The 27896-nt window shown below is 38.9% G+C and overlaps 5 protein-coding genes across 5 annotated transcripts; all 5 read left to right on the forward strand.

The window, feature by feature from the left end:
- Positions 1-267: 267 nt before the first annotated feature.
- On the forward strand, positions 268-4770 carry LOC118823684 (B2 bradykinin receptor-like). Its single transcript, XM_036593432.1, has 2 exons — positions 268-394; positions 2543-4770. Exon 2 carries the CDS (start codon positions 2547-2549, stop codon positions 3588-3590), a length of 1044 nt encoding a protein of 347 aa, XP_036449325.1. The 5' UTR covers positions 268-394; positions 2543-2546; the 3' UTR covers positions 3591-4770.
- A 1402-nt stretch (positions 4771-6172) lies between these two features.
- Positions 6173-9017, forward strand: LOC118823794 (B2 bradykinin receptor-like). The gene has a single exon (XM_036593609.1). It carries the CDS (start codon positions 7034-7036, stop codon positions 8078-8080), a length of 1047 nt encoding a protein of 348 aa, XP_036449502.1. The 5' UTR covers positions 6173-7033; the 3' UTR covers positions 8081-9017.
- Positions 9018-11575: 2558 nt separating this feature from the next.
- On the forward strand, positions 11576-13655 carry bdkrb1 (bradykinin receptor B1). Its single transcript, XM_036593472.1, has 2 exons — positions 11576-11757; positions 11974-13655. The coding sequence occupies exon 2, from the start codon at positions 11974-11976 to the stop codon at positions 13048-13050; it is 1077 nt and encodes a 358-aa protein (XP_036449365.1). The 5' UTR covers positions 11576-11757; the 3' UTR covers positions 13051-13655.
- Positions 13656-16505: 2850 nt separating this feature from the next.
- Positions 16506-17911, forward strand: LOC118823955 (G-protein coupled receptor 4-like). Its single transcript, XM_036593829.1, has one exon. The coding sequence runs from the start codon at positions 16904-16906 to the stop codon at positions 17891-17893; it is 990 nt and encodes a 329-aa protein (XP_036449722.1). The 5' UTR covers positions 16506-16903; the 3' UTR covers positions 17894-17911.
- Positions 17912-22162: 4251 nt separating this feature from the next.
- LOC118824149 (psychosine receptor-like) lies at positions 22163-25009 on the forward strand. Its single transcript, XM_036594115.1, has 2 exons — positions 22163-22297; positions 23263-25009. Exon 2 carries the CDS (start codon positions 23273-23275, stop codon positions 24233-24235), a length of 963 nt encoding a protein of 320 aa, XP_036450008.1. The 5' UTR covers positions 22163-22297; positions 23263-23272; the 3' UTR covers positions 24236-25009.
- Positions 25010-27896: the final 2887 nt, after the last annotated feature.

Here is a 27896-nt window from a genome sequence, read left to right on the forward strand (position 1 = left end):
AGAACAGGGACACGAGTGGATATCTAAACACACTTTAAAAGGGTCAAGACTTCAAAACACTGATGTCAGCTTTTACATACTTAATCTGTCAAGGGAGACACAATTACTCTGTAGTTATTTGCCATTTGAGGGGGAGAAAGCAGAGTCTTTTTTCCCTTATTTAAACATGTAAACTTTGAATTCGGAAAAAAGGGTGAGAAAAGAGAAGAGAAGAGGAGGGAAGAGATTGCCTCATTTTGCAGTGACATCACTCGAAGGTCCAGCTCACCGTGTTTTAAAGCAGTCAGGCCACGCGGTGAGCACATTAGAGAGCGCAAAGGAAAGTGGCAGTACATCCGGAGGGGAAAAGCAGCACATCTGGATTTATTTTAAGAGAGGTCTCTTTCAAAACAAGGTACGTACAGCTTTGACAAGTCTCATAGTCTTAACAGAAAAACATTCATTACAATTCAGAATGGACAGAATAATGTCTCTTTAGAGTGTTAATGTAGGTATTTTAGTCTGAAATGATAATGAATACTTCTTGATTCAGAGTTTACTCTCTACACACTTAAAGTGTTACCCAAATGCCTTGTCAGGATGATTTGGTGGTTCCAACATAAAAATAACATCAAGAAGTATTGAATGGTGTCCCTGTAATCCTGCTGTTAGTATTGTGTATGCAGGTATTTTGTGGATTTGTGGACATTATCTACAGATATTTATACCCTTTAATAAGATTACAAAATGCAGATATGGTAAACAATGTTTTGAATGTTTTACCATATAGTGCTGGAACAGCTTAACAACCTTGGCATTGGACTCAGTTCAGCCAGACTTTTCTAGGTCAGTGTGCTCCAGGTTTGTGAAAATATTAAAGAATGAAATTGAAACCATCTGAACAAAAACACATGCTTTCATTCACAGGCGTAGCACAGTGCCTTTGAGACAGTATGAGCTGTAATAATAACATCTACATGTGACTCTGTACTGTCTGAACAACGAAACATTCACTCAAGAAAGTGGCAAAGGAAAGTTCACAAACTTGTCCAATTGTTTAACATACTCTAAAGCACTGGTTCTTAACTTGGGGGTTGAAACGTAGTCCCAGGGGTGTCGCAGGAGTGGAGATACAAAAACATATACCACAACAAACACAGAGAAAATCACTTTGATGAGTGCATGCAAGCTCTGCTGAATAGCTTTACCTACAGACCATAGAAGACAGGCTAATGTTGATTATGAATTTCTATTGTATGTGGTTGTCACTGAGGGAGGTTCTTGATTGACCATTAAACTTAACCCCTAAAAAATCCCAGGCTTATTACAAGGCTTATTATTCAGTAACTACAGGTACTTCAGTACAAACTGGCTGGTCTATTCTTAGATTATAGAAGTATGTAATAAAACTTTGGGCCCGGTGGCAGTCCCTTGGCCACTTAAGGGGTTAAAGCTCTTTTTGGTGCAAGGCTGAGCCATGTCTGGAACTGCTCTGTGAGTCAATGCAGGCCCAGCCATCCAATTAATTGAGTGGTCTTTTTATTTGAATATTATTCCATAATGTATCACAAACCAGATATGTGTGGGCCAGTAGAAATTCTGTAAATTTACTTGAAATAAAACCTCATTCCATTAACTTCCATTCAAAGTTCCAAATTTCTTTTTTCTGTTTTCTACCATTTTGAAGATGCAAGGTTTTGTTGTGACAGTGATGATTAGTTGTCAGACTGGTGCTCTATTATTAATAGTAATAATGCAATATTACTTTTTACAAAGTTTACTCATTGGTCCTTATTGTCTCCCAACTTCTCCTGAGCACAAATCTGGACTGATTTTTCAAAAGCGTTCATATGGCTATTAATTTAGTATTTTGTTTATATTAAATGCAGTCTTTCAATCCGATTTTTAGCAAAATAATAGAAATGCCAAATTTTATAAAGTACTATGAGAAAACACAAAAAAATAAAACAAATGAGAACTCAGCATATACATACAAAAATCCTTTCTGACTGAATAACAAGAAAATGATCTGTCGCTCTTTCCCTTATTTTACTAAAATGTATCTTTTGGACATGAATGGGTCAACCCCTTAAATTTCCAGTCTTATTACCCCATTAGGCTCATTATTCAGTAAGACAAAGCAAACTGGCTGAGTTATTCTTCAGCAACAGAAGTAAGGAATTGGGAGCCTGGACCCACTGGCAGCTCCTGGTCATTTTGAAGGGTTACCGAAAAGTCTCAGACCATTCCAGTACACAATAACCACATTTGTTAGAAGATGTGATTTGTATGCTTGGAAAAGGTTAAGAGGCCAAATATTAACTGCTCTGCTGTATATACATGTAACTTGGCACCCCTCCACTTCCTTCCTCCTGCATCTTCCTCTTCATTAACAATTTCCTCTGAACAGGCTGCTTGGATTACTCTAAAGAGCTGGAAAATTGCCCAAGCATTGTGGTTGAGATAAGAACTGTAAAATATGATATGATAAGAGGGTGTCTCTAAAGACACTCAAGAGGGGAAAGAAAAATAATAACTCTTCTCTCTTTTCATCTCTTGGCAGACAAATGGAGCCAGAAGCACCAGCAACCACACCATCAATTTTCCCCACCAATTTTACAAACAACAGCCAGTGCAATGACTCTGAGGCATGGGTCTGGCTGTACACCATGCAACCAATTTACATGTATGTCATCTGTGCGCTCGGAATTGTGGGAAATGTCTTCGTCCTGCTGGTCTTTTGCCTTCATAAGAAGGCCTGCACCGTGGCAGAGATATACCTGGGGAACCTGGCTGCAGCTGACCTCCTCCTGATGTGCTGTCTGCCTTTCTGGGCCATCAATGTGGCCAACGGCTTTGAGTGGCAGTTCGGCTCCCTGATGTGTCGCCTGGTTAACACAGGAATGAAAATGAACATGTACTGCAGCGTCTACTTCCTGGTGCTTGTGAGCGCAGATCGCTACGTGGCACTGGTGCATGCCATATCCCATGGCAGGATGCGGCGGCCCTGGTACGCCAAGCTTAGCTGCTTAGCCGTGTGGAGTCTGGGAGTGCTCCTCAGCATCCCCACTCTCAACTTCAGGGCTGTACAGTACATTCCAGAATACAGTGTAACAGCCTGCATACTGCACTACCCCAGCTATGAGGTGGAAGTGGCTTGTGACATTCTACTCATTCTGCTGGGCTTCATCATCCCAGTGTCCGTCATATCCTACTGCACCTGGAAGATCATACATGCCCTCCACAGGCAGGTAATGGACAGGTTCAACGCAGTAAATACAGAGAGGAAAGCCACAGTGCTGGTGCTGGTCGTTCTTCTGGCTTTCCTGCTCTGCTGGGTTCCTTTCCATCTGGTGACTGTTATAGACCTCTTGGTGCGATTCCAGGTACTGAGTGGATGCACACTGCAAACTGGCCTAGAAATCTGTAACCAGATATTCACTTACTTAGCCCTAAGCAACAGCGTGCTTAATCCTATTCTGTATGTGATAGTTGGTAAGAACTTCCGAAAGAAAGTGAAGGAACTCCTGGAGCAAATGACCCACCAAGGGACAAAAGTGAGCGGTTCTACACGATCACATCTGTCATCAACTCTGAAGACCTTTGCATGATGAATGGTCACACCAAGGAAATGCTATTGGAGCTAATCTGCTATTGGGAACATGTCTTTGCTCAAACAGTAGGGGAGAGCAGGGCACAAACTAACGCAGAGTAAAATGTAACATGGCTATTTTTGTAGCTGCACAGGTTCAAATAGAATATGCTATTAGTCATGTTCTTGTATTCTTACAGCAACATCATGTGTGAATTTTGACATCAATTAAACAAATATTTGTGATATACCCAGAAGACCATATACCATGAAAGTAATTATTCATCATCAGTCTTCTTCAGTTACTGCTAGTGTGTACAAGTCACAGAATTTATGCTAATCACCCTCTGGGTGGCTGCAATACAGTACCGTTTTGAAATACTGACAGTGAGAGCCAGCCAGGCTAAAGTACAGCCTCCACATGGTGGAGTTAGTTTTAATGCAGTGTTACAACTCAGACTCCTTAGTAAGCAATGTGAGAAGTCCATTTCTGGCCATATAACTACACAACAGTGATTTTTTGGAATTTTTTTGAGAAGAGAATCATCCAAAATGTACTATAGATATCAAGTAAATAAAATATGTATCAATCCTGTTGTGCTAATATTACTTCTCCTACTTCTTGTTCAGAAATTCAAGTTCGCTGTTTTCAGCACAGCTTCTTTTCACTAATCATTGTTATGATAATGAATATTTTTATGTGTTTAGGGTGTAAAGCTTGTCCAGTTCAAATGACAAAGAATTGTGTTTTGGATCGATTTAGCAGACTTGTGACTGTTACAACAAGTCCCTTCTGTTACAATTAACCTTATTTTTGGGGTAAGATGTAACATTTGCACTTACTCCACTTTCAGGTGAATTATTTATGAACAGTAGGTGCTGGAACAAAGTTCATGTTTTCATTTGTAGCAGAAAGGTTGCTTGTATATAAAAAAAGAATCTTCTCCAAATACTTTGAAAATGATTTAGCAAAAACCAAATGCGTTAGTTTGTGCCCTGCCCATGTCTGGGAATAAAGACATGGTTCTTGATTTTTCACACAAAATGATGTATTAGATTATATTCCAAATACTCAGAATTATTATACTGACAAGATAATAACAACTCAATGTAACTATTACTGAGGTGTAAATATGACTTTGTATGTAAGTATTGTACGTAGTATGTAAGTTTTGGTAAATAAATTGCATAATGTGTGATTTTTGATGTCCTTCACTTTGTACTAAATGGGATGTGATGTAATGATACAGGTGAAAAAGACAGACAAAGCTTTTTATCAAAGCAAAGTGTGTTTTTCCAATTACCATCACTGGTTATCAGGGGCCAAGAGAACAAAATTGAACTGTAAATATTGTCGGATTATGTTGGTGACGGTGCCTGATGTGAGCTAAAGTTGTGAAATCAGGCCTGATGTTTGAGGCTGTTTCTAAGTGCCCTGTGTAAACAGGAAAATGAAGTTTACAGACAACATTACTTACTCTAAGACACTGAAATGATTTTCCAGAAATTTTAAGAAAATAATCATACTCCACCCAGGTTGAACTGGAGACCGTGTCACACTCTTTCCTATTGTGACACAAACCAGGTTCTTTTGCTGTGGCTTGTGAATAACAGCCTCTTAAATCATGTGTTTTCCCAAAGCCTGCTGTCTGGCGAGACGTGCTGTCAAAGCAGATGGTGGTGAGTAGCACACCCCCATGTGACCACAAGTTCCAAACTTGGCAGTAAATGGGACTTTACCATTGTGTGTGGGTGGGTACTGAAAGCCTGAAAACAACTTGTAATCTGTTTCTTTTTCTTTCAATAAAAACTCTTCTTTTCATAAATCACTAATTTCAGACTTTTATTAGTAACTGAAAAACCAATTATGGCCTAGCAACGTCAGTGGAATCTCAGCCCCTGGTTATGAAGTTCATGTGCCAACACTGCATACAAACCATGAATGTCTGAAAGTCTGCAGTGCCATTAAAAAAAGTATTTGCCCCTTCCTGATTTTTTCTTTACTGCATTTGTCACAGTGAATGCTTTTGGATCTTTAAACAAAATGTAATATTAAATAAAGAGAACCTTATCAAATACAAAACACATTTTAAATTATTGTTTCATTTAAATAAGGAGCTTTATTTAAGATATCCAACATGTGAATCAGGCATGTGAAAAAGCAAATGCCCCCTTGAAATGAAACTTGTTTTATGAACTTTAAAGATTGTACAGGTGCTTGTTGCAAATGTGAGACAAACAGCGATGTTTCTTTTCATTAGATGTGTTTTATGCCTTCTTGCTCTTCCATGATCACCATCTACTGCCCACTCCCTTCCTTACAGTGGAGTCATGAACATTGACCACTGAACACAAGGCTAGAGAGACCTGCAGTTCCTTGGAAGTTCTCCAGGGGACAATTTGACTGACTGGACACGTCCTGGAATGTTCATTCTTCGTTTTTAGATAACATTGCTCCTTAAATAAAGTAATAATGATTTTTAAAAATGTTTCACGCATGATAAGTTTCTCTTAAAGTTTGTTCAAAGATCTGAAAAAAATCTTTGTTGCAAATATGCAATAATCTAGAAAGTCAGGAAGGGGCAAATAGTTTTTCACAGCACTGTATATGAAAACAGAGCTAAACAACAACCTATTATGACCAGAGAATACAGCCTGTGAGGAAAACTGTCTGCTGGTTGTGACCTATCCTTATAACTAGTTATGTATGATCAAGTGACGGGGGCAGCAGCCATTCATTTTTTATGGCAACAAATGGTTGTTTATTGCTGTGTCCAGTGTCGATCAATCTAGTAGACTATTTCTCTTTTGTGATTATTGCAGCCACAGTAAAGAAACAGTGGTGTTGATACTGGTTCAAAATGGTGCGACCCTCACTCCAAAATGCCCTTTTAAACTCTGGTGTAAGGGCATCTATGGGGAGTCAGTGAGTCAGTCAGTGAGTCAATTATGGATGCTGACTATTATTATATGGTCTGCTGAAAAAAAAGTATAACTATCTGAATGCTGAATTCTAAGAAAAAACAGGGTGTGCTCTAAACTGAGACAAAGTAAAGACATGTGATCCTTGACTTATCAGGAAAACACCCATTCATCATGCCACAGGTAAAAGTGGCGCATGGCACTGAGAGGTGAGCAGTTATTCCAGTGTGAAGTCAGGCAGATAAGATCAGCCATCTGTTGCCTCCATTTGATGTTCATCACAGCTTAGTTTATTTAAAGAGTTCCTGAGCTACATTAGCAACCAAATGCAGTCTTTGTCCTCCCTCTGATAAAAAGAAGGTGCCTCAGTCTCCTTCAGCCTTCAGTCAGGTTTTGGGCTTGATCTGGTTCACATCAGAGAGCTGTATTATTTCTTCCAACATACGTATAGTAGAATATCTTTTATAACATTATTTTTCAGCTTTATTCAGTCAGTTAGGTTTGACGCACATATATCTGTCCCCTGGAATAGTCTTTGTGATGATTTTGAACGGCACTGCAGACCCATCCCTGGAGCTGTCTGAGTGGGAGCTGCTGGAGTGTAACCACACCGAGGCCTGGGAGTGGGTCTACTCTATACAGCCAGCCTATATGTCCGTCATCTGCATTCTGGGTGTGCTTGGCAATGCCTTCGTCCTTTCTGTGTTCTGTGTCCAGATGGGGCCATGCTCAGTGGCAGATATCTATCTGGGGAACCTGGCGGCTGCTGATTTGCTCATGGTGTGCTGCCTCCCTTTCTGGGTTACCACTGTCATTCACAAGTTCAACTGGTCATTTGGGAAGCCCATGTGCCAACTGGTCAACCTGATAATCGGTATGAATTACTACTGCAGTGTGCTGTTCCTTACGCTGGTCAGCCTGGATCGTTACCTTGTGCTGGCCAGGTCCATGTCCATGGGCAGGCGCAGAGGTGCCACCCAGGCCAAGGCCATCTGCATGGTGATCTGGCTTGCAGGATTCTTGCTCAGTCTTCCCGCCTTGCTCTTTCGCTCGGTGCAGTTTTTCCCCGATCTAGAGGCGGAGGCGTGTTACCTGGCTTACCCTCACGACGGCTGGAGGCTGCGCTTCAACATGACGGTCAATGTGGTGGGCTTCCTCATTCCCGTGCCCCTTGTGTGCTACTGCAGTTACCACATCATCGCAGTACTTGGGAACAAACAGGTGAGGAGGTGTTCGGCTGTAAAGACGGAGAGAAAGGCTGCGGTCTTGGTGCTTGTCGTCCTTTCCGTTTTCATCCTCTGCTGGCTGCCTTTTCAAATTTTTATGCTCCTGGACACCCTTTATTATTTCAATGTTATCTCTGGCTGTCCCTGGATAAATGGCCTGGACATAGGCACCCAGCTATCTACCTACCTCGGTTATAGCAACAGCTCTCTTAATCCCTTCCTATATGTGATAGTAGGAAAACACTTCAGGCAAAGGGCTAAAGGAGTTCTTGTACAGATTCTGAACTGTGGGGGTCGAGGCGTCTCTTCTGCTTACAAAATCAACTCAAGCTTGAGATACACAGAGTCAACCAGAGTATGAGCTGATGATGTTTGATGGAGTGATTCCACAGTGCCCTCTGCTGTTATGTGTTTGCAATTACCAGTAGACATGTTACAACAGTGGTCCCCAACCCTGGACCTGGAGTACCCTCTGCCTTGTGCATTGTCCCTGCTCCCACCACACATTCAACTATTCAGTTAATTCAGAAGAGCTTTCTAAATTGAATGTGCAGGACAGGGATACTCCAAGACCAGGCATGGGAACATTAACCTCCGGAGTTGTGTATCATTCTGTAGTCAGTGTCATGATCATGTATGACCTCAAAGTCTAAGCATTTTTTCTATTTGAGAAAAATGAATGGCATTTCTATGGTAAACAAAAACGTTTTTTGTCCTGTGCTCATTTTTCCCTCAAGTGTGACTGGGTCATCTGAATTATGAGGTCATTTAGCAGTCAAAATATACCTAATGTTACATACCTGATACAAGCAGGATAATAGTCCTGCGCATTGAAATGACCTCATCTGCAAAAGTTGCAAACATCTCAACTTCGTGGACATCAAACCATTGACCCTCCCCATAAAATTACTTTAGGTTTTTGCCAACAACCGCAAAGCTAACTAGCTACATTAACTAGCCAGTTAAATGACTGTTTGTGCCTAGCCTGCTGTTGTCATGATTTACATAGCTAGACTTGTTTTCTCCACTCTATACACCCCCCTCCCAGTTTCACACAGAGCTCAGATTCATTTAGGATCCAACCAATGAAAATCATTAGAGAAGGGAAGAGTGAGATGCTCCTAAGACAGGGTGAGCAAGGCATCAAGTATAGGTCATAATGGCTACTTAAATCAATTTACAAAGGCTTCACATACACACAACAGAAAAAAAAACTCAAATATGTAGTAAAGAACCCTAAACAGAATGAGAAAAGATAAATATATAGATACGGGGAAACAGAATGGCAACAACAGCTGAACAATATACACAAAGATGATAAAAATGCCACAAATATGTACTACCCTTTTTCAAAAAAGTTGGGACGTTGTACAATATGTTAATGAAAAAAGAACGTAATGATGTGCCCAAGATATATGCCCATTTTGAATTTGATGCCAGCAATACATTTTAAAAAAGGTGGGACAGGAGCATGTTTATCATTGTGTTGCATCCTCTCTTTTTTAATAACACTCTGTAAGTGTTTGGGAACTGTGAAGACCAATTATTGTAGCTTTGAAAGTGATTTTTTTTCTCATTCTTGCTTGATATAGGCTATCAGATCACGGCCAGCCAATATTGGTTTTCGGCCTTGCCCCTTGTCCCTCTGGATTCTCTGAATCTTTTAATGATGTTATGTATCATAGATGATGAAACCCCCCAGTTCTTTGCCATTTTACTTTGAGAAAGGTTATTAAATTTTGTTGCACTATTTGCCTGTGCACTATTTGACAGAGTGGTGAACTCCTCCCCATCTTTACTTTTGAAAGACTCAGCCACTCTGGGATGCTCTTTTTTATACCCAATCATGTTACTGACCTGTTGCCACTTCACCTAATTATTTGTGAGATGTACCACCAGGTGTTTTTTTTAGCATTACACACCTTTAACAGTCTTTTGTTGCCCTGTCCCAATTTTTGAAACATGTTCCTGATGTCAAATTCAAAATTGACACATATTAAAAAAATAATAATAATTAGAATTTCCCATTTTCAACATTTGATATGTTGTCTTTGTACTATTTTCAATTAAATATAGGGTTGAAATAATTTGCACATCATTGCCTTGTTTTTATTTAGATTTTGCATAGTGTCCAAACTTTTTGGAAACTTTTGGATAAATTTTGTAAATTTATCAGATAACTTTATATTGAGGACAATGTGGTGTATCAAAAATACAAGCTGCTAATTTGGCTAACCAGTGGAGTAACTGGATGTTGTGTGTTCAAAGTTTTGTTTTTGAACTGCTTCATGCAAATGTTAAGTTGCACAAAATTTATGTTGTTAAGTTGTAAAGCTGGCCTAAGTCTGCTATTAAACTTAAACACTTTTACATAAGAACACCGGCTACTCAAGATGTTGCCCAATACTGCCAAATCAACTTAACCACCACATTAGCTATCACTAGTTTGCTAGGGTACTTTGGTGAGGCCGCCAGTGTTCTGATGTTAGTTCTAGTAACATTTAGGGGAAAAATGTACGTGCAACAAAACTTATTGGCTTTGAAACTTTTGGTTTACTTCAGGGTGTAATAACAGTGATTTTTCAAAGTGACCCTCATTTGTCTCGCAGAGAAAACCAGCTTAGACCAAAAGATCCTAAAATGGGCATGATGCTGAATAGAGGAAGATAATGTAACTTCAGATGTCTATGAGGAAACAGGCCTGACTTTTTTGTTTTCTGTTCATGCATCTATCCTTGTGAGCTTACAATCAGGCAGATAAACTACTTTGGAAATGTAATGTACTCATCACAATTTATTTGACTTAAATGTGAAATAATCATTTAGATTATATGGAAAGTACAATCTAATCTGATTACTTTTGGATTTTGTCTGATATTTTTTTCCCTGTACCTTCTGAGAAGTAAGGTTGTTTTTTACACCCAGTGGTCAGATACTGATTGCTCCACTGTTGGTCTGTTGTTGCAGTGGCCCTATTATCTACACATCCTTCCTTTTTTCTCCCAAAACCACATTATTACTGTTATCTGTGATAGTGAAACGACTGTAACGCAGCTTATGGGCATGAACAGTAAATAATAAATGAATAGACTAATTTATTAATGCTGCCTAATTAAAAATGTAATTTAGAAAAATTAGTAATCCTTTAAAAAGTAACTGCAATCTGATTACATATATCTCATGAATAGCACTTGATTTTTTTTTTGATTCAATCGAGTAAGCCAAGTAAGTCCTTCACCATCCAAAACTGTCAGTCACAGCCGAAATTTGTTATACATTTGATTACTGCTTGTTTTGCAATCTTAATCCAATGTACTGCTTTGTAATGTAAAGTGCACATATAATCTATTACAGCTATTTATATGTGTCTGCATATGCTTTTTTGTTCTTTTGAAGTGTGTTTTTTGCTTAGATTCTGTGAAATCACCTGGGAGAAGGCTGTTTAACTCTCTACTGTTACCACTTCATTTGTCAACCATGCTTTTTTTTACTCATACTGAGGAACTTCTCCCAGGATAAAATCTTTAAGCTGCTGTTAAAACAACTGTAAACTATTATTTAACTTTATCATTGTGTGAGTGCAATAAAGCATTCCAAAAATGCTTTCATTTGTCACATGGATTTGTATGAAACGTATGTACAGAGTGTACTTTATAGAGTTTGCTCTGAATGAAAATGCTTAGAATCATGTACACCCAAAGAATTTTTCTTATACTACTCACATATCGTTCATGTATATCCCACTTACAGATTTCATTGTGTCTTGTGTCTCATTTGCTGGAGAGGGTTACCTCCCATGACTATAAACAAGATAGCACTATAAACAAGAGAGCACTTCAAACTTGTGGGAGTGAAGGAATCCAGCTCTGTACACATAGCTGCTCACTCTGTTCCTCTACTCTGCTCGCTCACTCAGAAGGAGTTTTACAACGGGTGGAATCTGTTAAACACGGCATGATACACTTCAGCAATTTGAATTTCATATTATTATAAGCAGTTAGGGCTCTCCAGTGGTCAAAAGTACAACAAACTTACAAGGTGAGTCAGTTTCATGGATTTTCTTTTCATATTTTGTAAGGAAAAATAGCTTAGCATAAAACTGCTCATGAATTTGAATCCGTTGAGCGTGGCTGATACAGAAAAGTGTTAGTGAATGCTGTATAGACTTTCACATAGGAACAGCTCTGGAATGTACTAGATCTTAATAACATGTTATGCAACTGTTTAATGATGTCCTCCTTGTATCTCCAAAAGATGGATGAAGTGAAGCCTGTATCTGTGGCAACATTCCAACTTCAAAATACCACAGATGCTCCTTCACTTCCTATGATGTTCAACTCATCAGACTGGCATCTTGTTTATGCCATCGTACCACCATACATCTTTATCCTGTGCTTAACTGGGATTCTGGGAAATGCTTTTGTTTTACTAGTGTTCTTCCTACAGAGGAGCCACTGGACTATACCTGAGATCTACCTGGGCAACCTGGCTCTTGCTGACCTTATCCTGCTGGCTGGTTTGCCATTCTGGGCTATGAACATCCTCAATTACTTCTACTGGCCTTATGGAGAGTTTCTATGTAAGGTGGTCAACCTCTCCATTATTGTCAACATGTACACTAGCATTTACATGCTGGTGATGGTGAACGTGGACCGCTATCTTGCACTGGTGCTGACAATGAAAGCCAGATGGTTGAGAAGGAGGCGCAATGCCAAAGCTGTTTGTTTTTGTCTCTGGGTCTTTGGACTGGCCATGGGCATACCCACTGCGTCTTACCGGACAGTGCAGTATTTCCCAGCCTTTGAGCATGCAGCCTGCATTATCATCTATCCTTTAGACTCCTTGAAGGTGGCCCACAGCCTCCAGTTGAACCTGCTGGGCTTTGCCCTGCCTCTTCTGGCTATTGTCTTCTGTAGTTGTAATATCGTGCGAGCCTTGCACAAAAGAAGGGAAAATGTGCACATACAGGATGGAAATGACCGGAAGGCCACGGTGCTGGTGTGTGCCGTGACCCTGCTGTTCCTGCTTTGTTGGGGTCCGTTCCACATTATAACCTTCCTGGATACGCTTTGTGATCTCCACGTCTTGGACATGATGAGGTGGTATCACGCCTTAGACATCGGATCCCAGTTTTCCACCTACTTAGCGTTCCTTAACAGCTGCCTTAACCCATTGCTGTACATATGCACAGGCCGCTACTTCAGGAGGAAAGTCAGCGAAATCTATAAGCGGAGAAGAAGCTCAGTTGGATCTGTGGTCACCGCCCTGCAGCGCTCAGTTGTGTCAACCTACATCCAAAGGACTGATCAAATCACACCAGTCGTACTGTAGGACCAGAGCTACAGTATATGTACGTTACCATATATGGATATAAAATGGATCCAAAAAGAAATTGTCCTGGTAGATATAATACAGCACTAGAAATGTACACACCAGAGCTCTGTGACACAAAAATGTTTGTCAGAATGACTTGTGCGGGTTGGACATGCATGTGGAGGGATATTTGTGAGCTATATAAACATCTACCTTACTCTGCAGTTTAGACAGTCCCTGCAGCTTCTAACAGTCTTGCTGTTTAGCATCAAGCCTTGAACGTGCTGTTCATTACTGTCAGAGGTACTGTCATTATGTATCAAAACATCAGCGTTCTAGAAGTCCATTTAGGAAAGTTCGTGAACTCAGCTTTTCACTTTTCATGATAGTGGCTGGCTTTTTTTTACTGAAGGGTGGGTCTTTCCCTGTAAATGGACTTGATGAGTGTTACAACTTTTCCCATTTATTGTTTAAACAGTGAAATGTCTTCCCCTCCTTTATAATGTCTCTGATGAGATAACAACCTGAGTAAAATTAGCTACCAAAAAAAGTATTTTCTTACTTACTTACTAGTACCTACTGCACTGCACTTATCAGAAATAAAGGTAGTAAACTGTCACTGGGGCAGTACCCCTCTCATCACTGGGGTGGTACCCTCAAGGGTACATCTCAGTACCTTTAGTCAGGGAACATAACCGTACCATAATCCATTGTAATAATATTTTCTTTTTTCCACACGCTCTGTCTCGTCTCCAGGCTTTTTGTTTTATTGTTCTGTTTTAAATATGAGGTTATGAAAAGGTACAAATATTTACTTTTCACCTGGAAAAACTACACAATTAGACCTCAAAGCCACTGTTGTACCTTTGAGGGAACATTTACATTGTTTGTACCTTGATGAACGAAAAATGTACCTGCACAGTACTTTTATTTCCAACAGCGTGCAGTGAACTTTTTTAGTACACCCAGCATCTATCAGCATAGGAACTGAAGCTGCTTATTCTTCTCTTCTTGGGTTCTTTTGGTCTAAAATAGTATGCGAAAGCCCCCAAAATCGGTGTGAACAACAACAACAAAGCCGTCCAGCTGCTGTTGCCAAAAGAAAAATTTGAATTGAACCCAAAACCATTAACTAAATCTGAAAGACTAACATGGAAGTGGGTAAAAAGATTCATTTCTCATAAATACACATGAGTAGAAGTGAAAGTGCTGTCAGAAAAGTACAGATCCATCAAAAGCTTCACTGAAGTTGACTATAGGAAACTGAGAAATGTGGTGAGTTACTACCCAATTTTCACTCTCGTTTAAGGAAGGGTAAAGCTATGTTCACTCAGTTTTCAATAAAAGTGTTTTCCAATATATTAAGAAGGATACATTTTATCTGTAAATGTTAAAGAGAATATGTTTATTAATAAAAACTGAATTTACATCTGGCAGAAGAGTTGAAAAAGTTACATTGTTAAAAGTCTCAGCTTGTTTTTGATGAATAATGAAGGTCAGTTTGCTGTTATTTTTACTACCCAGAACTCACAACTGCTAACACTTTAGCTAACACTTTATTAGTCCCTAAAGGGAAATCAAAGTGTTCAGATAAACATAGAGTACACATAAGTAAGGAAAAAACAATAACCTAGAATAGGAAAATGTATAGCATGAAATACTAAATATATATATATATATATATATATATATATATATATATATAGAGAGAGAGAGAGAGAGAGAGAGAGAGAGAGAGAGAGAGATAGATAGATAGATAGATAGAGAAATAGATATGTGTGTGTGTGTGTGTATGTGTGTGTGTATTTACATACAATTATAGCTCTGCTAAGGTGCAAAAAGGTGTCACACTCCTATATACATAGAGTATTAAAGTTATAGTTATATTTATAGAGACATTGTTGTATACAATTGTATACAAGTTATTGTTTACAGCTATTGTTAAAGTTAGGGCCAAAGTTACACTGTTAGTGTTACAGTGTTACAGTAGCAGTAATCCATGGATGAGGTACAGTTTCAGTACTGTTTCAGTAAATAAAGCACCCAATGCAGTACTGCTGTAACTTACAGTATTGTGAAAAAGAGCATGACCAGTGCAGAATAAGCAGTAATAAAGTGCAGTGCAGATGATACGTAGATGTACAATGATGCGTGAGGTATAGCTGAGTTTGGTTTTAAGGGCCTCATACCTAAAAACCACAAAGAAAATGTTAGTCTCTGCATTGTCTGTAACAAACGATCTAATGCTCCCTCTGCTGGAGTAGCATGTCCTTGTACCCCTCAAGCTTCGTAAAGGGGAGGCCATGTCAGTGTGACAAAGAACAGCCCATGCTGATGGATGCTTTTTTTAGCTGAGCTGAGAGGAAGCTACGAATAGAGGAACTCACAAGAGCTACAGGGCTGAGGCTAAGCAGGCCTCGAATACAGACTGTTACCACTGGCATGGGCACCTGATTTTGTGTGGAAGAGGTGGAGGAGAGTTCTAACTCTGTGCATTAACCGACCAATGCTGTGGATCTCAACCAAGCATCAGTGAAGTTTAGGAAACAAAACATTGTTTATTCTACCTAGTAATGGACTTCTTTGCTACAGACAGGAGCAATGAAAAATGCAGTGTACTGCTGCTTGAGGTACTGATTACTGACAGTTTTCACATTTATGATATTTTAAATTCCACAAATAAAAATCACACTAAAAACTTAACGTTGGCTAGTCAACTAACTTTTACAAAATTACGTTTTGTTGATTTGTTTGATTTTTAAAGTGAAAATTAGAGGAAGTACACATACTCTGTAAAGAATAAACTAAAATGTGGCACTTTCTGTGAATTTTAGTGCACAATTTCTATTCTTTTATTTTATTACAACATGAAATGCAACTTTTAAAATGTGCCATAACTTTTGCAGAGGCAATTTCATGTTTTTCCTTTTCCTCAGTATGTTAAATTCAGCAAATAAACAGTAAATGAGCATCAATATGTACAAAAGTGTGTTCTCTGTAGAGGATGTTTTAACTTATTTTCATTTACAAATTCAACAAAACATGTAGTTTGACAAGGAGTGTTCAAAAACATTCAACAGCTTGTCAGTATGTTTACTATGCTGTTGAGTGCAAGATATTGAAACTGTTTATGCTGAAAACAATTCCAGCTGATTATAACTCTTGTACGAGATCAAAAATATACACTATTTTTAATCCACCATTATAATTTTCTCAGTTTCTGCAGTTTGTCTCACCAAACACGCATCTCCTCACTTCATTGTGCTGTAGACACTCAGGCTGTTCAAATGCTCACAGCATATAGTTCAGCATCTTGTCTGTGTCAGTTTTTAGGGTTTATCAAATTAGTTAAATCAGTTTTTCATTCAGATAAAGTGGGGAAGAAAAGCATACGCTCTCCCTAATAAAAGTGGGGTGCTCCATTTACTTCATTGAACAAGGGCCTCATGTACAGACAGCATGATGCTCTCCATTGTGAGCAAGTAGAACTATAGAGAAATACACACAAAGTACACACATGTTTTGGTGCTCCTAGAGTAATTTCATCCAAAGTCGCAAAGTAGATTGACCCCAAAAGAACGTTTCGATAACAGTTCCGCTACAGAGATAAGCTGAAGAGCCACATATGCGCAACAGCTTAAAAGAATCAAGTTACAGTATTATTCCTAAGAACATACAGGGAAAAAGGCTTTCCTAGAAAGTGAACTGTGCTCACTGTAACTCATCATTTATTTATTTGCATTTATTTGCAAAAATGATTTATTTGCATTAGCTGCATTTGCATAGCAGCAACACCTACTCATGGGACAATATCCCACGAGCGACAGTAGGTAAAAAATTTCTTTAGATAAAAGACTCCTTTACAGCCAACATGGTCTTAAATGAATCCTTCAACGAGACTAAATCTCAATGTACATTTAATGACACAGTGGATGCCTACATGTATCCTACTGCCTACTCTTTGTTTTTTATCCTTGGACTTCCTGGTAACTGTTTGTCCCTGTACGTAGCCTGGGTGCTAATGCGGCGCGGGAATAGTCTGGCAGTGTATTTGGTCAACCTGTCCATATCTGATCTGCTCTACACCATCAGCCTGCCTGTATGGATCATGCTAGCTATGAAGCAGCCAGTGGATGACACCCTCTGCAGCCTCATCAACGTGATCATGTACAACAGCTTCTATGTGGGTTCGGGCCTGCTGTGCTGTATCTCTATGGACCGATACCTTGCTGTGGTCTTTCCTCTGCACTTCGACACAGCGCACAAGGTGCGGACAGCAGTTTTGGTGAGCATCTTAGTATGGCTGGTTGAGATCTCTTTGCACGCTGGCCTTCTGGGGTACACGGGGGACCTGCAGCATTTCTCACCCGCTCGTCTGTGTGATGTAAAGCAATCCATGACCATAAAACATGCCCACATGGCTATAATTCGAGTGGTGCTGGGATTTCTCATCCCTCTGCTCCTCATGGCCTTCTGTTTCCAGCAGATAATTATGTCTCTCCAGGCAAGCGTTTCCACGGTGGCCAGCGAGCGCAGAAAGATTCGCAACCTGCTCCTGCTTCTCTTCCTCGTCTACATGGTGGCTTTTGCCCCTTTCCAGGTCGTCATGTTCCTCAGGGGCCTGTTGGAGCCTGAGAACTGTAGCACTGCCAGACAACTCAGAGACTACTACATGGTGTTTGTTGCAACCACAACAATTAACAGTGTGGCAGACCCAGTTGTTTACTGCTTGATGAGTGAGAGTGCCAAGACGGAGATAAAAAGGATTTATACGAACTGTGAGAATCAATTCAGCAAAGTCGTTTCCATGATGAAATCCTCCTCCTCCTCCTCCTCCTCCTCCTTCTCCTCTACTGCCTAACAGCAAGTCCAATTACTTATGTGATTTTCTAAAGCGCACATTCTAAAAAACAGAAACCTTTTAAAAATTACAGTATATATTCTGTCACGCACATAATATCATTTACTGCAACATAATTTTTTAAGTAGTGTAATGTTTTGCTTTTTTGAAATCTCCTCTTAAAGAAAATGTCTTATTTTTTGACTGAAGGAATGAAAATCTCATTCCTATGATGCCATTGTCAACATTTCTAAGACTTAAACCTCACAGCAGTAAGACTTGATTTTCTTCAATGTGCTTTTTTGCTTTTTTCAAGCTTTTTTTTCAGAAGCTTTTTGTTTCTGCATATCTCTAGATGTACTTGTTCTGTTTATAACATTTTCTATCTATCTATTTGACTCGTTAAGTACATCAACATGAATTATCTGTCGGGAACTGAAAAGTCCGTCAATGGTAAAAGTAATCAAACCACACATTACACATGTTAAATCAATGATAATAGTAAAGTCATTTTTAAACATGCACAGTTAACCCCTTAAAATCCCAGTCTTATTACACACTAAGACTTATTATTCAGTACAGGAACTTCAATGCAAACTCGTTGAGCTATTCTTAGCTTATTGAAGTGTATAATGAAATTCTGGGCCTGCTGGCAGACCCTGGCCATGTAAGGGGTTAATCTACATTTTTCTGCTACATTTGCACAGACTATAGTCAGCAGATGTTAGCAGGCTAGCTAAAAAACTACAACAACCTTGTCACAACCTCCAGTTTTGTTGTTTACTTTTGATATGAACCACATAAACATGACTACGTTGGGTAAACAACGTAGATTTGCATATGAAAACAGCTCAGGTTGGTCATCTTTCTGCTGAAATACAGCTGGTAGTTATCAGGTTTAGTGAGCGTGTTTGAGCAGGAAATCTTCAAAGTGAGCTGGACTAAAGTCCTCCAGAGCTGCTGACCCCTGGCTTAGAGCACAGCAGACAACTCAGGAAAGTGCTGATGTGGCTGTGTGCTCCTATTGCGCAGAAGAAATTTTAGCTTCTTCTTAGTGTTGTTGTCTAGAAGGATCAGCATCCACATTATTCTCACTAATCATAGAACAAGGAAACATTTAAATAAAAAGGCACAACTTTTTTCTTGTTTTTCTTTCTTTTTGTAATAAAAAAAAAGCCAAGAGTAAAAAAATGCTAAACAACTTTAAAATAGGAAAAAAAACATGATTTCACTTTTTGCTGTACCATTTAAAGTTCTAGTTGATCTACTAAATGATATGAATATTATCTATCTGCGTGATGACTGGCACTCATATATTAATAAATGTGATTTGAGGATGTTTTATGGGAAACATCTATGATCATTATTTGTTTTGTTTTGTTTTGTTTTTACTTTTGTACTATTTACTACTTACTACTTTACTACTGGTAAACGCTTTGAGCTGCTACTTGTATGACGGGTACTCTATAAATTAAGTATATTATTGTTATTAGCCTAACTCACTGAAAATGTCTGCAGTGACTGGCTCCACCCCTTCTATTATATATATTATATATGCTCCACATAATGTAAATGTTCTCAGAAGAACCCTATAACTGTTACAGAAACTTTACACTATGTGAAGATTCCTAAAATCTTTAAAAGATTCTTCACACTCACAAATACTTCTTACAAAAGTGAGCTGAGCACAAGCAATATGCAGCACTTCACACTCCATAATCCTTTCTAAACATACAATTGTGGAAGGCTTGCTCTACCTGTACTTTTATTTATATTACATTTCTATATTGACAGTCATAGCGCCTCACTGACAGAATTCTAGTGTCTATTTTTTTTTTTTGTCTATTTTTGTAAGAAACATATGTAACTGGTTCATAAAGGCAAATAAAATACTTAACCACACCATGCCACCCTTTGTTTTTTGCATCCACAGCAACAAGTTCCAAAATGTCCTAAAACACCCAATAAAAAAGCAAACACTAAGCTCTGTTTGTGGTCCTGACTGACCTGGTCATTGTTTGTCTTGGAATGTCTTCCAAACCTCTAAATATAATTATGAACACATAACAGTTTACAACGTGTTAAATGTATTGCAGTGGATGAATAGTATGAGAAACATGATGTTTCATAATAGATTCATTTCAAACTATCTTTGTCTGTGTGTGTGCAAAGATAAACATTGCATTATTCAGACAAGTGACTGCATGCAGTGCTTTGCAAACTGCACTTGCAAGAGTCTGGCGCCTATTTCTCACGCTCATGTTCTGTGATGCTTTTTTGAGAAGTTTTCGTGAGTACCAGTCTGGTTCATCTATCTGTATGTTGTTCCACGAAGACTTAGTGAAAATGTGTTTTTGTTACTATCTCAGTTGAGCAGTGTGCTTTTTATGCCATTGGCAGGAAGCCACTGCAATGTGAATACTTTTGTAGGACCTAATTACATTTAATTTTTGTGCAACTTGATATACAGGTATTGTTGGTTCTATAAATATTTGCTGAAATACCTGCGCTTAAAAGTACATTGTTGAAGACTTGGCAGATATTTAATAGCTACTGATGAATTAGATGAAATAACAAATGACTTCATCTTGTCTACCTTGTCTATCGCAGTGTCCTATTTACTTTCACGTCATTAAGTGATCTGAACACAGCCACACTCTCCACAATGATTTTGCAAATCCCCCCTTTACTCTTAAAGACTGAAGCAAGATAAGTTATTGAAAGATATTAAAATGGCAAACAACATTTAAACATTAATTTTTTGGCTATAGTTTTGACTATTAAACGGCATTCCCTCAGTCACTTACCTGACCTGGAGCTGAGAGACGGATACAGAGTTAGTAGGCTAGCTAATCGGGTTTGCTGACTGCTATAAGACGTTAACTGTCTCAGTTTTTAGAAAGGCACCACATGAATGTCTTTTGAATTTGAATGATGAATTTTCATACTGCACAAATATAGTAAATCGTAATGGTACAGCACTGTAGCGACTTACTACTGGCTGGCACTGGCTCTGAGAGTCTCTGGAAGCGTGGCTACTGTATGCTAAGGCTAAGGCTCATGATATGCACGCACCCCCCCTGACTAAGGGACTTGTTGTTAATGTTGTTGTTTGTTAGTTTAAGTGATGTGTAAGTGTTATTCCTTGAGGAGTGGGTTAATGTGTGATTTTTGTGTGTGAGGGTTGGTCACCATCAGGGTGGAGTGTGTGCTTAGTGGTGACCTCCCCTGCAGTTTCAGTGTCCTGGATGTGCCATTCTTCTGTTGTGTTGAATGAAGAGCACTTAATCACAGCAGATCATGGTCACTGTGTTTGTTTCTTTGCTGATATCACAGTACATTTTAAGCATGAATAGTTAGGCCAGATTTAATTATTGCTTTGGATGAGTACAAAACAGCAGTAAATAGGCCACAACCCATAACTCACAAGAGGTGAAAGGTCATGTTATATCATCTAGAATCCCATGTGTATCATCTAGAATCCCGGTTTCTCACTAGTAAATATGACTTTATTGAGTGTTCAAGTGCAATTTACAAGCAGGAAAATTGACATTTCCCAGTTCTGACACCACTGGAATGCAGCGTCAAACGCTGAAATAACTTGCTGAGTCATCGATCCTGAATGAGATTTATGTTCCCCTACAAACGTTATTTCACTCAATGTGGAACTTGAGCTTGGACCACTAAGTTAGCACTGGAATATCAACTTCACTATCCATTCAGCAAACCAGCTAAATTGTTGAAAAACAACAGCAGCATGAATTCCATGCTGGCCTGAACTGGTTTATTCTGGCCTGGTGCTGGTTTAGCTGGTCACACAGCACAGTCAGTGTCCAAAACACAGCATGTGTTGGTTTTGGCGGTGATCAACTGTGCTAGTTTGTGCGTTTTTTTGAGCAGGGTACTTCTGTATAATGTTAAAACATGTAGTTTTTGCTTTTTTACACTTGAGTATATTTAAATGTTTATACTTTTTTATTTTTTACTTTCACACAGATGAATGTTTGGCTTGATACTTATACTTTGGTAAGGTTTTGACACAGTACTCTCACTTTCACTTGTGTAGAGTTTCTCTGTACTTTATACACCCCTGAAAATCACTACGTTTACTCATTCAGTGCTGAACAGCAGCCAGCAGAGTGTTGAAAGAGGGGAGTCATTACCAGTGGAAATAAACACCAAGGTTCGTCCACTGACGTGTTACACTTGCAAGTCTTCTTTCCCCACCCTCGCTGGTTTGAGGTAGTGCTAAAAACAGAAGAACACAGGAAGTAAAACTCCTCATTTCTTGTTCAAAGAAGACAAGCCACAAGCTGAGAAAACCATGCTGAGACGCTTTAATATATCATTTAACTCCTTTTCCACTTTTGTTGTTTTTTTCTGATTGATAATACAGAGTCTGTGCAAGGCCTTCCTGTGTGAATGGTAAGTTGACTGTAAATTTATGCTTTGTCATTATTGAGTCTTTAAGATCTATAAACAGCATGAACTCTCCATGTTCTTAATTGGTCAGTCTAGTTGAGCCTTCAAACTGACTGCAGCTTGGTTCCAATGAACTGTTCTCAAAATCTTATGTCCATGTTATTGTCCATATTAGGACATCGGCATCTGTACACACACTAGTAAAAGTCAGTGTGCACGCTTTGAAAAAGGTCCAGAGATGGTTGTGATGCCATAGAAGAACCACTTTTGGTTTACCAAAAACAAAAAAAAACACTTTTGGAAAAAAGTATTTGTGAGTGTGAAGAATGTTTTAAAGATTTTAGGAATCTTGACATAATGTAAAGTTTCTGTAAATATTTTAGGGTTCTACTGAGAACCTTTACATTATGTGGAGATTCTATAACTTTAAAGAGGTTCTTTACACACAAACACACACACACACACACACACACACACACACACACACACACACACCATTTACAGAAATGGTTATCAGAAGAAACATCCATTCAAAGGTACATTAGGGCACCAAAGGTGGTTCTTCTATGGCAAAGAACCCCTGATGGCACCTTTACTGTTAGTGTTTGGTTGCATATGTGCCTACATTTTCAGAAATAATCATTTATTTGTCTTTATAGAATTTAGACAAGATATCTACCAAGAGGCAGTTTGATGAAGGCTGGGATTTTTTCAGGGCTGTTAATATTACTTAATTAAGCATAAGTACATGATTTAAAAAACCATTGATTAAAATTTACCTCACATCCATAATGACTAGTTGGCAATTTGGTGCACATTTTAAATTAAGACATATATCAATTTTTATTGTTTGGCCTTTATCAAAAAACTGTGATTACTAGATTACTTGATTTCTAACACAATATGCCCTATTATTATAAGTTACAAATGACATGAATGCTGTCTGCCTTCGTTTTGCACCTGTTCAGCTGGAGGACGATGAATTCTACATCTGCTGCTTTTAACTCCACCACAGTTGAGCCAAATGACTGCTATCCTGAGTTTAATCTGAACAGCTACTTCTTCGTTATCCATTTGATCATCATCCTGATAGGAATTCCTTGCAATGCGTTCTCTCTGTTCGTGTCCTATCAGCGTATCAAACAGAAAAACGAGCTGGGGGTCTACCTGTTTAACCTGGCTCTCTCAGACTTTTGCTTCATTGCTGGTTTGCCTGTATGGATGGACTTTGAACTCAAAGATTCCTGGCACCATGGCAAAACATTATGTACTGTGTGCATCTTCTTCATCTTCACTAATTTCTATAGTAGTGCTCTGCTGCTGAGCTGCATTTCTCTTGACCGCTACTTTGCAGTGGTTCATCCACTCAGCTTCACCTTCCTTCGCAAACCCAGCACTGCAGCTACAGTCAGTGTTGCAGTATGGACCTTTACTCTCATGTTCAATGCCATCACCATTGACCCAGATAAGATTTATGATGACACCTACAGGGTCTGCTTGGATGTTTTCCCACTTTCCTCAACACAAAAGAAGGTATACGTAGTCCGTTTCTTTGCGGGCTTCCTTCTGCCTGCTGTGGTGGTGGTGTTTTGTTACTGGAGGATCTGCAGGGAGGTTTGTACAAACCAGGCCACAGGACTTTCTGAGCGCAGACGGGTCTTTAGGCTGCTGGGCAGTGTGCTGCTGAGCCTCTGCCTCTGCTTCGGCCCCGTCCACATCGCCATGGTGCTAAGGGCAGGACTGGAGAACCTGCAGACCTGTGCGCCACCTGCTTGGCTCTACTTCCTTTATAAAGCCGGAGTGGCTCTTGCCATGTTTAACTGCCTGGCTGATCCACTCCTGTACTGCTTCATCACCAGGAGAGGACGCACAAGCGTCACCCAGGCCATTCTGTTCTGTAAGAGTAAAGAACATTTTAAACAAAGATCCACTGATATTTAGGTTTTAGCAATGGTTTGGCTAAAAATCTAATTTTGTTGATCAGCCAAGATTTGTTTAAGTTTGCTTCTTTGGTTTTGCACTGTATTTACTAGAAGAAATGGTAGCTTAACATTGATATCATTGTGCAAACTGCATGTCTACATCATCACTCAGTCAAAATGTTAAGGAATCTCAAGTAGACCAAGTTACATGATTTCCAACACTGTATGGCATGGTCTTCTGAATAAAGATCTACAGTTGTGCAGTCAAACTTCAAGCTTAAAGATGGTTGGTACTGTTCTTAGCTATGTAAGGGACCCACATGCAGTTTACACATGCAGTTTGCACAATGCTAACAGGAAGCTATAAGCTTCCCCAAGCATTGAGCCTTGTAGGCCCTGTAGGGGTCTACTCATGACTAGACAAAGGGCTCATGTGCAGGGCCCATGACAATTTGTTCATTGGCAAATGGTTGATCTCCAAGTGTTGGCTCTGTGAACGGCACATACTCAGCCCTAACCAAGCCTAAGCTGGCCCAAGTTCACATGCCCACCCTCAGTCCACAGCAGGCCAGTGAGGCAGCATATGTGGACTATTACATTAGCCTTGAAAAAATGAAGAAGCAAACTTCAGACAGCATGTCTTGGCTGATGTACTGCATTTGAGGTAGAGGTTATACTTTTGTTTATGTATGTACAGTGAATTGCTATTTTGCAGAAAGTACTTTTTATGTTTTGAAGAACAGAAATGCTATAAATATATTTCTTGGTGAGAAACAAGAATTAGAGTATCCTATCTGATGGAGTATCCAATTCTATTTTGTTAATAAAGAACATTTCAGGAGTTCTACAAAAAACATTTGGTTGTCCAGACTAATTGTGTTGTTTCACAGACTGGACCACTAGATGGAGGCAAACAGAGTGGTCTTTCCTCTTTTGTACAAAACTGAATGAGGAAAAATGATTCCTCCTCACTTTTGGAGCCTAATAATGCTCTTATTAATCAAGCTTTTCTATTAGAAGATACTTGTTGTAAGTAAATAATCTAAGTAAATTGTGTTGTAAATTCCAGAGGTAAACAAAGTTTCAACACAAAACAAATTTGTAGCCTCTTACTTGTCTCAGTCTGGTGGTGAGAGTGGGAGGAAGGAAATGACTCACCATTCTTGTAAACCAGTCAGATTACCATCACCAAAGAGTAAGCAATCTTATTTTAAATTCTGATACTAAAGATAATGGAATAGTTTGCTGTTATTATTTGAAAACCCCTTCGTTCTATAGGTCGCAGCACATGTATCTCTTTTGATAAAGTTACAATCAGGTTCATTTATGTACTGATTATTTTTTAGACTTTTTAAGTTCTAGTTCTCATAAAGTGTGCAAGAGCAATGATGTTTTATATTTTTTTTCACTATAAACATCACATTAATTATCAAAAAATATTTTTTTAATGATCTCTTTTATTCATGTACATTCATTTATATTTGTATGCATTTTTGTGCCTCAAAGAACTATTGCTAGAGGCTTTAAAGGGCCCATACCCTAAATTTTTCTTGCATTTTATATACTTCCCTCAGGTCCACTTATTATTGTTATATACACCAATCAGGCATAACATTATGACCACCTCCTTGTTTCTAAGCTCATTGTCCATTTTATCAGCTCCACTTACTATATAGGTGCACTTTGTAGTTCTACAATTACAGACTGTAGTCCATCTGTTTCTCTGCATACTTTGTTAGCCCCCTTTTACCCTGTTCTTCAGTGGTCAGGACCCCCATGGACCCTCACAGAGCAGGTACTATGTGGGTGGTGGATCATTCTCAGCACTGCAGTGACACTATGCTGGTGGTGTGTAAGTGTGTGTTGTGCTGGTATGAGTGAATCAGACACAGCAGTGCTGCTGGAGTTTTTAAACACTGTGTTCACTCACTGTCCACTCTATTAGACACTCCTACCTTGTCAGTCCACCTTGTAGATGTAAAGTCAGAGACGATAGCTCATCTGCTGCTGCACAGTTTGTGTTGGTCATCCTCTAGTCCTTCATCAGTGGTCACAGGACGCGCCCACAGGACATTGTTGGCTGGATATTTTTAGTTGGTGGACTATTCTCAGTCCAGCAGTGACACTGAGGTGTTTAAAAACACACACTAACACACCACCACCACATCAGTGTTACTGCAGTGCTGAGATTATCCACCACCCAAATAATACCTGCTCTGTGAGGGTCCATGGGGGTCCTGACCACTGAAGAACAAGGTAAAAGGGGGCTAACAAAGTATGCAGAGAAACAGATGGAATACGGTCTGTAATTGTAGAACTACAAAGTGCACCTATACAGTAAGTGGAGCTGATAAAATGGACAATGAGCGTAGAAACAAGGAGGTGGTCATAATGTTATGCCTGATCAGTGTATGTCTACATATGTTTATGTACCAAAAACATGAGTTTGAAAAAAAATGACCATTTTCAAATTAGACAAGCTGTTTTTGGGTCTGTTATATGTAAATGAGCTCTGTTATGATTGGCTACCCTGTGTTGCACCTCATTCAGGAAACAGTCTAACCTGAAACACTCCTTATAACTTCAGTGTGAGTGGGCAGAGCTAAACTGCTATAGACTGAATAGGCAAATTTTTGAAAATGTGTTTTTTTTTCATGACACCACAAAACAATGAAGTTAAAATAAGCTGTTTTTGCAACTCAGAGAGTGTTTACACCTTGCATTAATGTATGTTTCACGTCTGGGTCATATCTGGACAAACTCTGGTCGAATTTTATTTACATTTTTTATTAAAATGCGTCCCTAGTTTGACCAGATGAGATCTGATTGTACTTTTCTCACATGAAAAACACTTTGTTATCATTTTACTTTTGTTTGCTCTTCTCACTGCAATAGGAGCTCAGCTTGGACACTTTCATCAGCCTGCCCATATGGAAAAAATGTATGGACATATATTTTTAGATATTTGAAATACATTTTTTAGTACATTGCAATCCATGCTGAAATGCATTCCAAACACTAAAACATATTTCAGAATATGTTGCCATATTAACCAAATATATTTTAAAATGCATTTATTTTGAAATGTATGGGCAAATATTACACCTAGAAATGCACCAGATAACAAATAAAGTGTCTGTAAATGTATTTTTGAAATACATTTGAAAATGTATGAAAATATCCAAACTACTTGTCTAATGCGTTTTACTGTTTGAAATACCTTTTGAAACAAATTTGTGTTCCAGTATTTTAATTTTAATTAGCATGTGAACCTTTAACATGGCAAAGGCAAGTGTTGTAGGTACTGATACTCTGTGAAAAAATATTTTTGTGACCATTTTCTTTCACTGCAAAAATATATTTGATAACTACATTTGGAAAATACATTTAAAATACATTTTAAAAATCTATGTAAATACATTTTTTGATCATATTGCAAAAACATACTTCATAAATAAATGTGGAATATTTTGGAATGTTTTTTTCCATATGGGTCGATTATATGAAGGCACTTGGTTTGGGGCTAACTTCAGCCTTGCGTATCTTCCATCTTTCATTTCATTATTTATCCCCTCTCCTGCAAGTCAGAGCTCAGCAGATGTGTTTCCGCTCATATGGTCAATGAAAATGCATGTGTTAAATGTGGTCAAGACCATCTCCAAACGTGGTTTGACTGATCC

This window comes from Colossoma macropomum, unplaced genomic scaffold (assembly GCF_904425465.1).
Source record: "Colossoma macropomum unplaced genomic scaffold, Colossoma_macropomum, whole genome shotgun sequence".
Lineage (NCBI taxonomy): Eukaryota > Metazoa > Chordata > Actinopteri > Characiformes > Serrasalmidae > Colossoma > Colossoma macropomum.